Source organism: Gymnoscopelus microlampas (assembly GCF_963454915.1).
Source record: "Gymnoscopelus microlampas genome assembly, chromosome: 1".
Classification (NCBI taxonomy): domain Eukaryota; kingdom Metazoa; phylum Chordata; class Actinopteri; order Myctophiformes; family Myctophidae; genus Gymnoscopelus; species Gymnoscopelus microlampas.
Window position 1 is genome coordinate 44,179,636 of NC_139962.1, and position 16,004 is coordinate 44,195,639.

Consider the following 16,004-nt stretch of genomic DNA (forward strand, 5'->3'; position numbering starts at 1 on the left):
AAACTCTCCTGGCGGAGACAACAAATATTAATTTAAAAAGAACTTGGGGTTGTAGAAACCATACTGTAGCTGTGACCACCTGTTCTAATACACAGGTATGAATGCATACACCCTATTGCACAGTACACCCACACTTACAGCACATGTGCGTGCGCGCGCACGCACGCACGCACGCACGCACGCACGCACGCACGCACACACACACACACACACACACACACACACACACACACACACACACACACACACACACAGTGTAGTGTGGACTGGAGAACTACTTGTACACACTGTAGCACATATTAGCTGCAGATAGCAGTAGCCGTTTCAAACAAGCACCACTTCCTGCCAGGTGATACTGTACTATGACATACTGGGGAACTATGGGGGAGCTCTTGCTAAATCAAATCATGTGGATCCTGAGATCCGCATTATTTGATTTTCTTCTGACAGAGAGAGAAATAGGAGGTGTATGTGGTGTAAGAGCGTGTGAAGAGGGTCAAATGCGAGAGTTGGCAGCATCGGCTGAGGGAACACAGGGGGGAGGGAACGTAGACACGCTCCCAGCTCATGTTACCATCTTAGCATATTAGCTACTAGAGTTTCGGGGGGCTACGCCCCCCTCAACCCCAGCCGCGCACGGGGCTTTGCGTTTGTTGGTCCCTCCGTGTCCCTGTGTCTGTATCCGTGTAGCTGCAGCACAGAGTGGGCAGTATAGATGGGGATTATGGCTGTTAGAGGCATGTACGCGCACGGGGCCCGCGTGGGCGTGTGTATATGGGGGTAGACAAATTGTCTAAGTAACATTTGCAAAAAGGGAAAAAAAAAAAAAATTGTAAGAAAGTGTAATGTAAAAGTTACAAAATGATGAAAAATAAGTAGAAGAAATTATATTTTGTATGTTTCGCGGACCACCAGGGGGTCCGCGGACCCCCTGGTGGTCCGCGCGGAAATCGTGGGATGAAAATTTCCAAAAGGAAAAAAAAAAAAAAAAAAAAAAAAATATGAAGGTGGTTGCTTGTTTTTCTGAAAGCTGGCGAATGGCAGCCCTTTCTGCAAGATGGCGGCCGCCTGGTGTTGTTGTGAGTACGTGTATTTGGGGGGGGGGGGGGGGGGGATGTTGCTGTGGGGATGTTGCTGTGGAGCTACATAGTTCTCCAGAAGACACACACAAACATACACCATCTACAATGGACGAACTGAGCAGCAATATAGACATTCACCACACGAACGTGCATTGTTGACAAAGTGATTGCACAGCCGCTGCAGGCATGACAACCAGGTTAGCGTTAGCGACATGGCAGCTATCACAGCGCCCTGTCCGTCGTGCTGCAACTGCCTGTGATGGCTACAGCAGTAACAGCAAGCTGTCTGCGATGCCATTGTTTGGAGACTGCTCTTAGCGTGACACGACCAATGAGAGTGAGCGCTGTAGTTGTTGCTAAGATACGGTGGCGTCTCTGCCCCATAGCTTGTAGATCTCTCACACATGATTGGCGTAGGCTGCGTTGCCAGGTCTGACTTTGTGTCTAAGCAATGGTCGGCTTATTTTTGCGCGCCTTTGGGCTCGTTTGCATTGTGCGCACGGCAGCGCTTGTTTAGCGTACGTCAGCGCGACGTGGCAACGGACGTGGCAACGTGAAAGGTGATTGGCTGGTGAAAAGAAACACCCGACGTTACACCAGAAATGGTGCCTGGAGAAAATGGTGACCAAAAAAAAAGTTTGGAAAAAAAGGAAAAAAAACCCGCAGCGGCTGCCTGCTGTTGTGGTGATGAGGTCGTGCGCACGGTAAACGGTACGAAGCTGCCTCCCCTTCCGTTTTGTCCGACATTTGGTGAGTAGAATTAATTATGTTGCGCGGTGGAAAAGGTGTAGTGAACAGTGAGATGTCCCCTACGCGAGGCGTAAATTCAGTGCGGCCGCCGTGGCGAGTCAGTAGGCTACATGTGGTCTGGCGGTGCGTTGTTTATCCGATAACAGAGCTGTGGGGTGTCACCACCGAGGGTGCGGAAGTTGCTCGCCATTTATATAGTTAGATAGATTGTTGTTAGACCCTGTCTTGTTTCTTGTATTCTTTTTTTTTTGTCGTTGCTAATTCCACCCCATGACTGCATGCTGTGAGTTGCTGCCATCCTCCACCGTTGCTGCTAGTAGCTTGAGAGAAACATATTGTTGGAGACCACTGATCTAAAAGGTGATGATTTAATGTAACATGATTGCCATGCAACCATCAATTATGCAATTCGCCCACTGTAAGCTGCTGGTTTGAGCTTGTGGCCACAAAGCTTGAGTTCACATAGAGTGAAGTTAATTAGGCCAGCTGTTGTCAAGACCTCTACTTTTTCATTCCAAGGACCCCCAGTTTGGTATGCATTACACCATAACTCAGAGAGTGTACAAAATGGAACCAAATAGACCCGTAATAGTCCATTTGGTGTCATTTGTACACTCTCTGTGTTACAGACCTAAGGGTCCATTTGGTTCCTAACTATCAACAATTTAGCTGGAGACCCCCGGACCCAACTTTGAGAACCACTGCAGAAGTGGTTCTCAAAGTAGAATTGGTAAATCCTTGTGAGCCGTGGGAATATGTTCCCTTGTGTTGTTTTGTTCCGTTTTGCATGCTCACTTACATAACTTACAAACATATCTTGTGTGCTTTATAGATCTTCATGAGATGTTCTGTTCACAAGTCATTCACTATTATTTATGAGCTTATCTACAGCCCATGGATTGTAAACCCATTACAATATCAAGGGTACAGCTTAACTAGCATAACTGCATGTTTGAGATGACAATCTACAGTAGCTTCACTTCCAACCTCAGTCTGAGCTTAGAGCAGAAGCTTGGTTGCTGTAGCAACAGGGGTTGCAGAACCAACCTGGATGAAGTCTAGGAAGGTTTTAAATGTATAAACACGCACGCACGCACGCACGCACACACGCTAGGCTTCATCTTTACCCCTCTTTTTTTATCATGTCAACCATTTCTCCCCATCTCTAAAGTGTACTGCGATAATGCTTAATCACAACCATGATAATCCTCCCAGTTTTTCCCATGTCTGTTAAATGTGTGGTTGGCATGGAAACAGGAATGGCATTGTGAGGTGTGTATTGAATTTTTCACCCCTGTCCCTAGAGTTCCACACCAAGGAATGCACATTAAGATCCCATCCCCCAGCTATAACACCTATCACACGGAGACCAGGATTCATTCCAGACAAGTTGCCAGCTAGGAGGTAGCACATGAACCCTTAGAGCTCTCTCATCTATATTTGCTCTAAGTACAAGTGACATACTTTGCAATAACAAAACAGAGGGACTGCTTGGACTGCCATTGTGCCAAAATCCCTTCTTAAACCTTCTCTTCAAAAGAATTTCATCACAAGCTTTCTCTGAGGAGCAGTCATAGGCAAAGCAGTTTGGCAAGAATGAGAATACAGCATTTTCTTTTTATAACTACCTTTATCTGTTGAGGTATTTCCCAATAGGGTAAATAATAGGGGACAATATTATAGAAAAATGTGTTAATATTATCAACATTCAAATGTTGTATTTATTTTCTCACACACTTACCTTTAAACTGGATTAAAATCTGAATGCATCTTCAGTCAATAATTTGTTAATATTTACTGCCCCCTTGTGGTCATTGTACGAACACAACCAGAAGTAAAAGAATCACTACACCTTCCACCTATAGGGAGGTTTCCTGTTAGTAAACATGAGAGGAATATGACCGCGCAGCTGCGGGGGGAAGCCTATGGGTGCGTTTGAAAATTACGCACCGGAGCACACTCGCCTATTAGTTTGTATTGGCCAGTGCGCTCACTGCCGCTTAGGGCTGTATTTTCGAACGCGCCTTCCCCCCAGGCATGCGCAGATTGCGCATTCTGCTCTGTGATGACGTCGCGCGGAAATCCGTCTATAGGCGCTCATTTATCAACGGAGCGTATAAACCGGCGTATATTTTTCCATATCATATCGTATCAACGAATCCTACACAGCCGATCCGAGCATACATTTGGTCCCAGCCTTGATAAATGTCACGGCTGTAACCGAGCGTCATTTACAGTAAATAACACGCCCTTAAATATTCTGGAAACACCCCGATTTTACGACATGAAGAACCGAAAAGAAAGAGTTTCGCCGGCTCGCCTCTCCTCGCTGCCTGTCAAGTCACACACACGCACACGCCTCTCTCTCTCTCTCTGTCTCTCTCACACACACACGCCCAACTGTGTCTTTCATGTAATCCGTAGCGGTACAATCTTTGTCACGCAGGCTTGTAGCCTACACGAATGACATTATGATACCGATCACATCGCCATGAATGGAATACGTTTGCATATTCATTTATTTGCCCATACCGAGCAGTGCGCGTTCAAGTTACACTAAAATAAAGCAGTCAGACTCGGGCAGGCTGCAGTGATTCCGTGCCGCCACGTTAATAAGAGATTGGAGCGTCGGGTTTATATCCTTAACCCAGCCAGGTTGTAGTCTTCATAACTCTCTATGACATAACTCCATACCATAGGACAAGCTACTGTAAGTTTGTAGACCTCACTGTCCATAAAAAGATGTTCGGGAGTCCCGAAAATGCGCTCGCAGAAGCGCTCGTATATTTTGAAAATAGCAGATCTACAAGCTCACAACGCGTCGTGATGCGACCCGTTGTGAGCTTGCAGATCTGCTATTTTAAAATAGCCAATGCAGCCAGATCTGCAAGCTTAACCGAATGACTGTTAAAGCAGTTTGTTTAAATTACTTTATGAAATGTTATATTTTCACAGGGATTATTTATTAGTGTAGATATACATTTAGGAGTGGATTATGTGTCCAGATGCCTGTCAGACAGTCAGACAATGCTGCTCCGCAGGTCTACAATGGAATAAACGGGCGCAGCCAAAGTAAACAACTGCTCTCTACCAGACGTGAGATTTCAGCGTACGGTAGGATGAAGCCCACGTCAGGATATATTGATAAATGCCGAAAGGTGCGGTGATCTCGCCGTACGCCCATTATTTGGGCTGCACCGCGTTGATAAATGATGGCCAGTGTGTCTTCACACATGTATGTTGTTGAATCCCAATAGGCTAGTTAAAGTCCCACATTCACACAATGAATACAGACTCAGGTGTATGAGAACAGTCAATGATATTGAACTTGGCCTCTCTGGGAAATATTATTTAGAAGCTAGCTGCTATCACCATCTAGTGGAAGAAAAGATGAAATACATTAATACATTTACATAACCCTTCCCCCCTTGGAGAAAAGACAAATCCATGTGACAAGATGTCACATTTACTTTTATTGTAAAGGTGATATTATTCCAAAATATTAATATGTTAGAGGAACAGAGAAAAAGAGAAGGAAAGGGAAACATCTAGAAAACATCTACACAAGACTTTGGTAAGAATCTTGGGAGACATTCTTATCAAAAAATCCACAGCAAAAAAATAACAAAGTCTTCTAATAATGCTCCAAATCATATAGACTTCAATCGTGGTGCATCTACATGTACAGTAGTATAGCTGGATAAAAAATCATGGAGGCGGGCATTTTGTGTCCTATAAACAGAGTTATTTGAAGGCTTATAAAATACTGGAATGGCTGGGCACCTGTGCTTTTAAGTTCTGGAATATAATGCACTACTGAAAGATACCACAAGATATAACATTTCTATATCTCATTAAATCAATTGAAATTTCATAATCATCAATATTCAAGATATATTATACCACAACAAGTTTACAGTAATCTTGCAAAATAATCTTATATGTAACAGAGCTAGTTTGAGAGCACAGATAAGAATCAGTCTGGTGTAAATCCAGAGCTTTCAGTTTTGTACTGGGAGGCTTTGGATTTCCCCCTTCTCTAAATGACTGCTTTGTGAAACATTTCGTCTTAACACCTCAGAAAGACCTTCAAGTACAGTATATATTCCCTTCTGATGGCCATTCATCTGAATGCACAGGATGAGTGAGGGATTTAGCTATAGCAACCAAGAGAGTTCTCATAAACACTATCTAGTTTCTGAATTCAACCAATACTGATTCAAGTATGTGCCAGTTCAGCCCTAAACAGAGTGCATTGGATCATTGTGTGACATGTGCCACACCCTCTCTTGTTCCCAGCTCCAGTGCCATCCCTTAATAAATCCCCCTTCCACCCCACCCACCCCTTGTTGCCCTTCTAGGCTTCTACCTCCTAGCAGGGGTGCACATTACAAGCCCTGATCTCCTTCCTGTCTTTGCAGCTGGGAAGCTGGGCGCCCTTAAACCTCCGCTTTGCTGTCATAAGACGCTCTTGTATCCCCCCGCCACACAGCTTGGTGCATTCCGTCCAACTCGACCATGGCCTCATTTTGCAACCTGTGAAAAGCATAAATGTTTTGACTGTAACACCAGCATGTGGATTGGTTGACTGATTCACTGCAAGAAGAGAAACACACGTGAAAGTTGGCAAAGAAGGTTAACTAACCTGGATGTTCGGCAGTGATCTCCTCTCGGCCCTGTTTGCTCCTCCTCTTCTCGCGTTGCTCCTTGCGCCGTTTCTTCTCGTCGCTGTTCGCTTGGGCGCGGTTGCACTTCCTGATCTTGCATTTCTTCCGCTGGACGGTCTCGGGACAGGGGTCTCCTCCGAACTGAGGCTCTAGTTTCACCATGCGTGTCCGAATCATGTGACCTTTCCCACAGGACTTGTTACACTCTGACCATTCGGTCCACTCTGACACCATGCAGTCTGTGGCTGAGGAGAGAATGAGATGGATGGATGCAAGGTGTGATGAGAGAGATTCAAAGTGGATGAAAAAGAAAGGAGGGAAGGAAGGAAGGAAGGCAGGCAGGCAGGCAGGCAGGCAGGAAGGAAGGATTACAAAGAAAACAAGATGAGATGAGGAGATTTAAGCAGTGATAAGGACAATATTTAGTGGCTTTCCATTAGGCTGAGCTATAATGTCGTGCACATGTCATGCATACATGATAATCCTCCAGGGAAACCAGCATGAATGTTATCTCAAAGTGATTATACAAAGCTGCCAACGTGATGAATATAATATACAATTCATAACAATACAAAAAGGCAACACCATTTGGTAAACTATAACGAAACACAAGGTTTGAACGCTACTTACAACACACTAACAATCTCTAAGACCAAAGGCCGCCATCTGTGGGTTTCACGCTGTGTGACGTTACTTTGTAATCACCCTGTATAAGAGTCTTTTTTTATGTTAATCTGTCTTCCTGGTCTTTTACTGTGTGTGACAGGAATATTAACTTGGGTAAATGTGTTCATCTGTGCATAGCAAGGGGGGGGGGGGGTGAGAGAGAGAGAGAGAGAGAGAGAGAGAGAGAGAGAGAGAGAGAGAGAGAGAGAGAGAGAGAGAGAGAGAGAGAGAGAGAGAGAGAGAGAGAGAGAGAGAGAGAGAGAGAGAGAGAGAGAGAGAGAGAGAGAGAGAGAGAGAGAGAGAGAGAATGATGAAAAAACAGCAGCAGTGTTATCTCCCCCTGATCTTGGTGTTAATATGAGTGTAAACTCAGGTTAATCAGGTGCTGTCTACTTCTGCCACTCTCTTCTTTTATCTTTTATCTATGGTGTAAGCTGCTCGTGTTATCAGTGGAAGCACATATAACCAACGCTTGCCATTATTGATATAAATTCTATGTAGTTGCTATAACAGCGGCTGAACAGCCGCTAAAAAGCCTGCACCCACTGCTTTGGAAACCAATCCTGTCACCGCTCCAATATGAAGGACCTCTGCAATGCAGTTATTTTTCTTTTATCTCTGAATTTTTTCCACCCAGTGTTAGCAACTACATTGAATTAGATGTCACCAGACATATCAGTAGGTGATCTCCGATTGCCTGGCAATGTGAGAGTATAATAGATGTGTCTCTCAGGATTCTCTGTTGTGGCATCTGTGTGAGGTAGTATTACTATACTTGTGAGGGCCAAATGTCTCCAGAAGTGTAGTAGAATTTGAAAGACATTGTGAGAACCCTTTTCGGTAACACTTGCTACGCATCCCCATGTCTATAATGCATAAACATAATAATGCTTTAGAATGCTTATAACATTGTATAATCATAGTTATAAGATCTTATAATTAATCATAATGCTTTATAATAATAATCATAACACATTATAAAGCATGTTATAATGACTTATAATGATGTGTGCGTGAGTAGGTGTGTTGAATGTACGGTACTTACGACACTCTGGTAGCATGCACTTCTCCACCTGTTCCAGATCCTCTGTGCATTCACCCAGCTCCACAGGGGACTTGAGCATGCGCTGGCGCGTCCGTAAGCCCTTCCCGCATGTGACACTGCAGTCACTCCAGTCCGACCATGGGGTCAGCATGCAGGGGATCGTGTCTATATGCAACAGAAATGATTCAGTGCAGATTCTGTCCAACGGTGCTTACTGTTATATCGATGTATTACACTGATGCAAACTAAAATGAACAGATCAAAAATGCAAAATACGCTGTAAGCATGACAGACTACTTTGGTGGTAGTATCTATTCGGCACACCTCACTTATTCTGAAGAGCTTATGATGAGAATAACACATTTGTCTTCATGATCCAATGTGAATGTACTTGCCGAGGACTATGTTGAGGATAGCCTTTTCCTATATAAACCATGTTCACTAGTATTCAGGGATTAAACAAAACTAATCTCAGCTGTCTCAATCATTATTTGTTATTTGTGAAACAGCGTGAAAGGAGTCCTCCACCCTACTGCTGTGTATCCTAAACAATTTGTAAATGTAATTATGATACTTTGGTATTATCATTCTTTTTGTATTATTATTATTATTATTATTGTGGTCATCTTGTATACAGACAGTTTTATCATCATAAAATATAATGCATGTTGGCGACTGTTCAAGTTCAACACAAGAACATACAGTTCAATCATACTGTATGGATCCATCATCTTTTAAATGCATATATACATATATGTATTTTTGTTCTATGTATTACAAATTACAAAAAAAAAAATTGACAATCAAAAACAAAGACAGAAATAATAGCTAACAGCGGGGCAGCTTTAAAAAGGGAAAAGGGGGAGGGACAGCCTTCACATAATTACACACATTTGAGAACAGATGCAAGGTCAGCATTCACAAGACACAAAGAGAAGAAAAGGAGAAAAAACACCACTTTCAGCTTTGTTTTGCCATTTAGCAGAAATCTGAGCGGGTTGGTTTTACGTATTCAGTCCATTTAGTCCAAATCCAGAAGAATTTGTCTTCCTGAGTTCTGAGTGAGAAAGACAGTTTTTCCATTCTATATATATCATGAATTATTTCAATCCATTCCTCCACAGTGGGTGATTGTGGTTGCAACCACTTTCTTGTGATAGCCTTCTTACTTGCCACTAGAAGGATCAGAATTAGTTTCTTGTCATTTTTGTCCAGTAAGTCATATGGGAGGTTAACCAGGTATAAGGTATCAAACCGGAAGGGGATGATGATTGCAAAAACAGCTTCTAAGCGTTCATGAATTTCCCTCCAATATGAATTCAAAGCTGGGCATTCCCAGAAAACATGGAAATGATTTGCTACACTCTGGCCACATGATCTCCAACAGCTTACCCCTGTACCTCTGTATTATTTTTGCAGGGGTGTTATTGAAATATTTTTCCAATTAAATTCCCTCCACATTTTTGAACAATTTGATTCCCATAATACTGTACTTGTTTTCTCCCATTCCTCCTCAGTTATAGTAAAATGACCCTCTCTTTCCCACTTTTCTTTGACATAATGTCCTATTTTCAGTTGTAGTCTGTTGGAGACCATTATACAGTCTAGAAATAATCCTACTACATGTGGGAGAACCTCCCGCTGACAAAAATACCCTCATAAACTCTGATGCCTCTAAATTCAAGAAACTTCCCAGATTTTGGTGGATATAGTGTCTAAGCTGAAGATATCTATAGAAATCTTTTTGTTCCAAACCATATTCCTTCTGAACGGATTCAGAGCTCCTGAGTGCCCCCTTGTGTACAAATGTGTAGTAGTTTGAGATACCCTTGTCAATCCATCTTAAATCGCTATCAGTACTGCTTGGAATAAAATATGTGTCATATGCACACCATCTTAACATTTTGGCTCCATTTCTCAGGCCACATTTTTTCACTGTTTCTTGACAAATCTTTTATGCCGTATTAATCCAGGGGTTGTTTTTATCCTTCATATTATTTATTAGCCTTTCATCTCAATTATGGCAGCCAGTGGGACCCCCTGTGACCATGCCATCTCAATATCTTTCCATCTTGCCGAATATGACTGGGTACACCAGCACACAAGAGGCCTCAAAGGCCTCAGAGGATTCAAATAGGTAGAGTAACCTCGGTAAGATGTTAATTTAAAAGAATAAAAGTTTTTTTGCACAAAAAAAAAGTTTTTCTGCTTTCCTGAAGAATGGGCACCAGCGAGATGACTGTCTCCCAGACAAAAACAGTATAGTAATTTAAATAGGACTATGATCTGACAGAGCTATTGGGCCTATGTCACAATGTTTTATTTTATGAAAGTCTCTATTGAAAACGAAGAAGTAATCTAACCTGGGGTATACTGAATGTGGGGCACTGTGAGTATAGTCTCGACTGGTCGGGTACATTTCTCTCCACACATCTATAACCCCTACTTCCTTCATCAATGCAATTGTTTTTCTGTTTATGGGTTTGGGCTCCGGTTTTCCCCCAGAAGCATCCCAATGCGGTTGCAACCGAAAATTATAGTCTCCAGCATTGATGAGGATGCCCTGTGAATATGACACCACTTTCCCTATTATCTGCCTTCCTTGTATTTAACTTCTAATATGTGTTCATAATTCACTGTGCACGATACCAGTATGGCCACCCCTCTCCTATGGCCGGACTTGTAAGAAGATGAATATATATGCTTAAAACCTGACTTAAGGTTAATTTGGCATGTTCTGTATCATTGAGGTGGGTCTCTTGTAAATGTGCTATTTGTACTTTATCCTTCTGTAATTTTGAAAGTATCTTGCCTCGCTTAATTGGACTAACTAGAAAAGGCATCCCTATAGCTGCCGAAAAAGCTGTGAAAAAACAAATTCACCAAACCTGACTGACTTACTTGACTTAAACCCTTTTGCTCTTAAGGGAGCATAGGTGGGGTTCTCCTTCCATTCCGACATCTCGCCACTCCGACTAGTGGCTTCCGTGTGCGGTTAGGGTTAGGGTCAGGGTTAGGTATAGGGTTCGTTAACATCGGAAAGGCGACATGTCGGAAAGGCGAAATGCACCCAGCATAGGTAATTTATGAATTTCCTCCAGCTAGTTCGGTGTTGGGCGATCTTCTCTACTTCCTTCCAAGATGTTCCTTTTTTTCTTGAGTTCCGCCTCGACAGACCTTTTCCAGCTGTTTCTGGGTCTTCCTGGTTTTCTTTTCCCCTGAGGGTTCCAGGTTAAGGCCTGCCTGGTTATGTTGGAGGATGGTTTCCTTAGGGTGTGCCCAATCCAGCCCCATTTCCTGCATTTCATTTCGGTTTTAATTTGTTCTTGTTGTGTGGTTTGCCAGAGCTCTTCATTTGTGATGGTGCTTAGCCAGTAAATTACCAGGATGTGTCGTAGGCATCTGTTGATGAATGTTTGCAGTTTGTTTGATGTTGCTTTAGTGGTTCTCCATGTTTCCACCCCGTAGAGTAGAACTGACTTGACGTTGGAGTTGAAGATGCAGAGTTTGATTTTTGTTGAGATGTGCTCCATACTTGCCTTAGTATTAAAAATGCTGTTCTAGCCTTCCCTATTCTTGCTTGTAAGTCTTTGTCGCTGCCTCCGTCCTTCCCAACAATGCTTCCCAGGTAGGTGTATGTGTCCACCTCCTCTAGTGCCTCTCCATCCAGGTTTATGGCATTGTTTGTTTTGTTCTATAGTCATCACCTTGGTTTTGGTTTTGTTCGTATGAAGTCCTGTCGTGGCTGCTGTTATGGCAAGTTTTGTGAGTTTGGTTTGTAATTGTGTTTGTGTGTGTGACAGGAGGACTATGTTGTCAGCAAAGATCTTCTAGTTGGGACCACATTGTCCACTGGATGCCTAGGTTTTGTTCGGCTGTGGTTGTCTTCATGCTCCAGTCAACTGCCAAGAGGAAGAGAAAAGAAGACAGTAAACAGCCCTGTCTGACTCCTGTCTCTACTGTGAAGCTGTCTGTGAGGTGTCCGTTGTGTATTACTCTGCAGGATGATTGTAGATATAGCTGTTGTGTGATGGTTATGAACTTCTTTGGAATACCATAATGTGCCATGAGTTTCCATAGAATGTCTCTGTCCAAACTGTCAAATTTGTGGAAATCAATGAATGTGAGGTTGAGAGATGTGTTCCATTCCAGGGTCTGCTCTATAATGATGCAAAGGGTGGCAATGTGATCGGTGCATGATCTGTCTTGTCGGAGCACCAAATCTAAAACATACAAAATAAAATAAAAGATGCATCTCCAAGCTCCAAGGTAGAGGTCTCACCTATGACCCTACACCAACTCTGAAAAGGTTTCAGGGGTAGACCCCCCTCTCTGGAGGGGGGGGCCCTTAAAATTGACAACATAGTTAGGTCTCATGTGTCTTAGTCCGATTTTCAATTTTCTTTAAATGTATTAGCTTGGTAAATACTTTTACTTTATCCAAAACAAAACGAAAAAGCAGAAAAAAACAACAACATTTTGCTGTAATTAGACTCACCAATCTCAAGTTAAAATCTTAGTTAAGTTTCAACATCTTTTCATCTCACCCGTCTGTCATTGAGATTGTTCAACGCTCCCTGAAGTTGTGGATGGTGATGTGTCTTTTCTGAAAGGCTGCAGCTTCTCCTTGTAGCCTTTGATCCTTGGGCGAAGTACTCGTTTCTCCCCACGTTGGGTGCTCCTCTGCCATGTCAGTAGTCGGATTCTCTCCATCAGCATCTATGGGGCTTGAATCACAATGACAGGGAGACCTCTCTTTGCCATGTCCTGTGTCGCCTCCACCGTCGTGTCATAGGTCTTGGTTCCCTCGTTCCCTAAGGTTCCACTCTTAGGCGGGCGGGATGGAGGGTTTTGCATTTTACATTCTGATCTTTCAATATCTTGCGTACCTCTGCATATTCTCTGCGTTTTTGGAGGATACGTGGGTGGTGGTCATTGTCCAAATCAATTCGATGGTCTTGCCACGTGAATCCTTTCTTTTGCCACGCCGTTTGGAGCACCATTTCTTACCAGTTTTGAAGCTGAGAATTTTGACCACAATGGATCTTTGTTGCGCCTCTACCGGTGGCTTGGGGCCTAGGCAACGATGTGACCTCTGGAGCTGTAGAGAATCTGTGTCTGATAGCTCCAAACCAACTTGTAGTAGTTTCTCCACAAATTTGTTCATTGATGTGGCGTCGTTGTCCGCCCCCTCTGGAACTCTGGATATTTTCACGCCTGGAGTGGCTTTCTTGGACGATTATATTAGCGTCAAATTGAGCTAGCAGCTTTAGTATTTCCGACATGACATCCTCTGTGTTCTGGATCCTTTCCTCCGCCTTTGTAATTCGGTCCTCTGCTTATTCCATGCTTTTGTTTGTTTTCTGTATTTCTTCTTTAATGTCTTGAAGTAGCTTTTTCTTATTTCGCCTGAATTCCTTTATTTCTTTGAGGATTGTAGCCAAACCTGTATTCTCAGGTCGGGCCGCACCATCTTGGCTTCCGTGTTCAGGAAAGCTGCTGCGACTTCTTTCAGATTTGTTGTGTCTGTTCAGATTTCTGCTGGATTGTCTGTGTTGGGTTTTGTTACCAGCCATTTCTGCCCCTCTCTCGTTGTTTTAGATAGACGTTTGAATAAACAATTTAGCTGTTTATGGGTCTTTCTGTCGATTTCTTATCGGGAGCGCCATCACTATGTTGTCATCCTGTTGGCGTCACAATTATCATTCTTAACCTAGGTTTTTGCTGTTCTACATACAGTGTACAGCCAACCAGTTGAAAAAATTGCAGATTGGCTTTATCCTTTTGCTTTTATGAAATATCCGAGGCCATTAGGGTTTTATGGAAGATCAATTTACAACTTAAGCAATAGAACACGTAGTTTATTGCTAGTTTGACCCATACAGTCTCATCTCATAAAAATGACTGAAATCAGTCGTGGTGACTGAGAACTTCATCCATCCATGATTCTTGTTCTCCAAGGTCCTCCTCAGTGAAGGAAGAAAGAAGTTACAGGAGCGCTACTATTATCCTTCAAACTGCTCATGGAAGGGAAAATGATGTCCAAAGGGCATAACAAATCCAAGTCCAGGCACTCAGTAAAAGGCCTTTATTACATTTGGGCTAGATTTATTTAGGCTGTGTGCCTTCTTCAGGGTGGCAATACAGAGAAATAGTGTTTATCGTTCCAATTTTAGTATATTATACAAAAATTGGAACGATACAGTTCGTTGCGTGTACACCTTCTTCAGGGTGTCATTAGACCCTGAAGAAGGCGCAAGCCGACACGCGTTGGTATATTCTAATGTCTCTAGATCAAATGTAATAAAGTCCTTTTACTTATAAAATTCATTTTGTATGCCTTTTGGGCATAATTTTTCCTCTCCTGAATATCCTCAGTGATGGGTTTGAATATTCAACCCATCATTGAAAATAAGTGCACCATTTGTCAAAACTGTATAGAAGACACTTTATAGCCTTGTAGTTGCAATGCTGCTACTCACGACACTCTGGCATCATGCACTTCTCCACCTCCAACACCTCTGCTCCGCAGATGGAGCCGTCGGCAGGTGGCATCTTAACCATGCGTTCCCTCCTCTTCATGCCTAGGCCACAAGTGGCACTGCAGGTGTCCCACTCACCCCACTCTGTGACCAGACAGCTGCTGGGAGCTGGCAACAAGAAACAAAAAAGCTACTCTTAGGCCTGTCACAATTATTACATACTGCAAACGCACGATCACAATTATTTGAGATAATCGCTTATTTTTGTGGTAATAGCATATCTACAAGCTCACAAAGCGGCGCATCGTGACACGTTAGGAGCTTGTAGATGGGGTATGTTCGGCACAGGACACTGTAGGACTAAGAATTAATATGACTAATAATACTGTTATACACAATGGAGTCAACGCTCTGCATTTATAGATGTTATGTATCAGCAGAATGAGTGAATTGTGTATTACTCACGCTCATGACTTTTCTTTTTTCTTTTTTTTGGGGACTAAAATAGCTGTCTGGTTGAGATTCTGCTGGGCATGTGTAAAACTAGACAATTTTTTGTCAGAGGAGCTCACTGCATTCTCCATTGACGTCACACTTGTCAGTGACAATTGAGTCTTTTTTTTTGTCATTTGACTAAAATAGATGTCTGGTCGAGATTGTGCTGTGCATGTGTAAAACTAGACAAAGTTTTGTCAGAGGGAACTCACTGCATTCTTCATTGACGACACACTTGTCAGTCTCCTCTGTGGGAAGTGTGCAGACCGAGCCATCCTCAGGGAACTGCTTAACGTAACGCTCGCGTGAACGCGTGCCCAAACCACAGGACATGCTACACGGAGACCAGGTGATCCACTCTGACATCATGCAGGTGGACGCATCTGTGGGGGATGGGGGAGGTCAAATAAATACTCGGGAAAGTATTGTGCTGCTCTTGTCTGTTTGTGAATGTTCTCATGTGGAGTTCTGGATTCTAGTGGCCTTCTGTTCTTGTTGGCAAATACAGCAATTCAGAAGTCATAATTCTAGGAGTGTAAATACATTTTTATGGAAGTTAAATTGTCCTAGCTTTTACAGTACGTAACAACCAGACCAAGTACAGTATATACTGTATCACACCCTCCTCTATCTAATATTGTGATCATGGCTGAAAGACAGCAAGTCTGCAGTATTTGTATTTAGTCCTGATACATTAAAGGCAAGACAACAGATCATTTTAAACACTGGCTAATCAAATAATCAGTAAATATGTTAGAATTTGGCATTCTCATAAACAATAAACAAGTTTTAGAAATGTGTAAGAAGTCCAACTTGG

The 16,004-nt window shown here is 42.9% G+C and overlaps 1 protein-coding gene across 1 annotated transcript in view; it reads right to left on the minus strand.

Moving 5' to 3' along the window:
* Window positions 1-6,180: 6,180 nt before the first annotated feature.
* Window positions 6,181-16,004, minus strand: part of spon1a (spondin 1a) — a 120,499-nt gene continuing 110,675 nt past the window's right edge. The window contains exons 12-16 of the mRNA XM_084062931.1: window positions 15,400-15,570; window positions 14,693-14,860; window positions 8,211-8,375; window positions 6,478-6,744; window positions 6,181-6,368 (exon numbers count right to left, since the gene is read on the minus strand). Of these exons, the coding sequence (XP_083919057.1) occupies window positions 6,205-6,368; window positions 6,478-6,744; window positions 8,211-8,375; window positions 14,693-14,860; window positions 15,400-15,570 (935 nt within the window). The 3' untranslated portion in view covers window positions 6,181-6,204. The remainder of the gene's footprint in view (window positions 6,369-6,477; window positions 6,745-8,210; window positions 8,376-14,692; window positions 14,861-15,399; window positions 15,571-16,004) is intronic.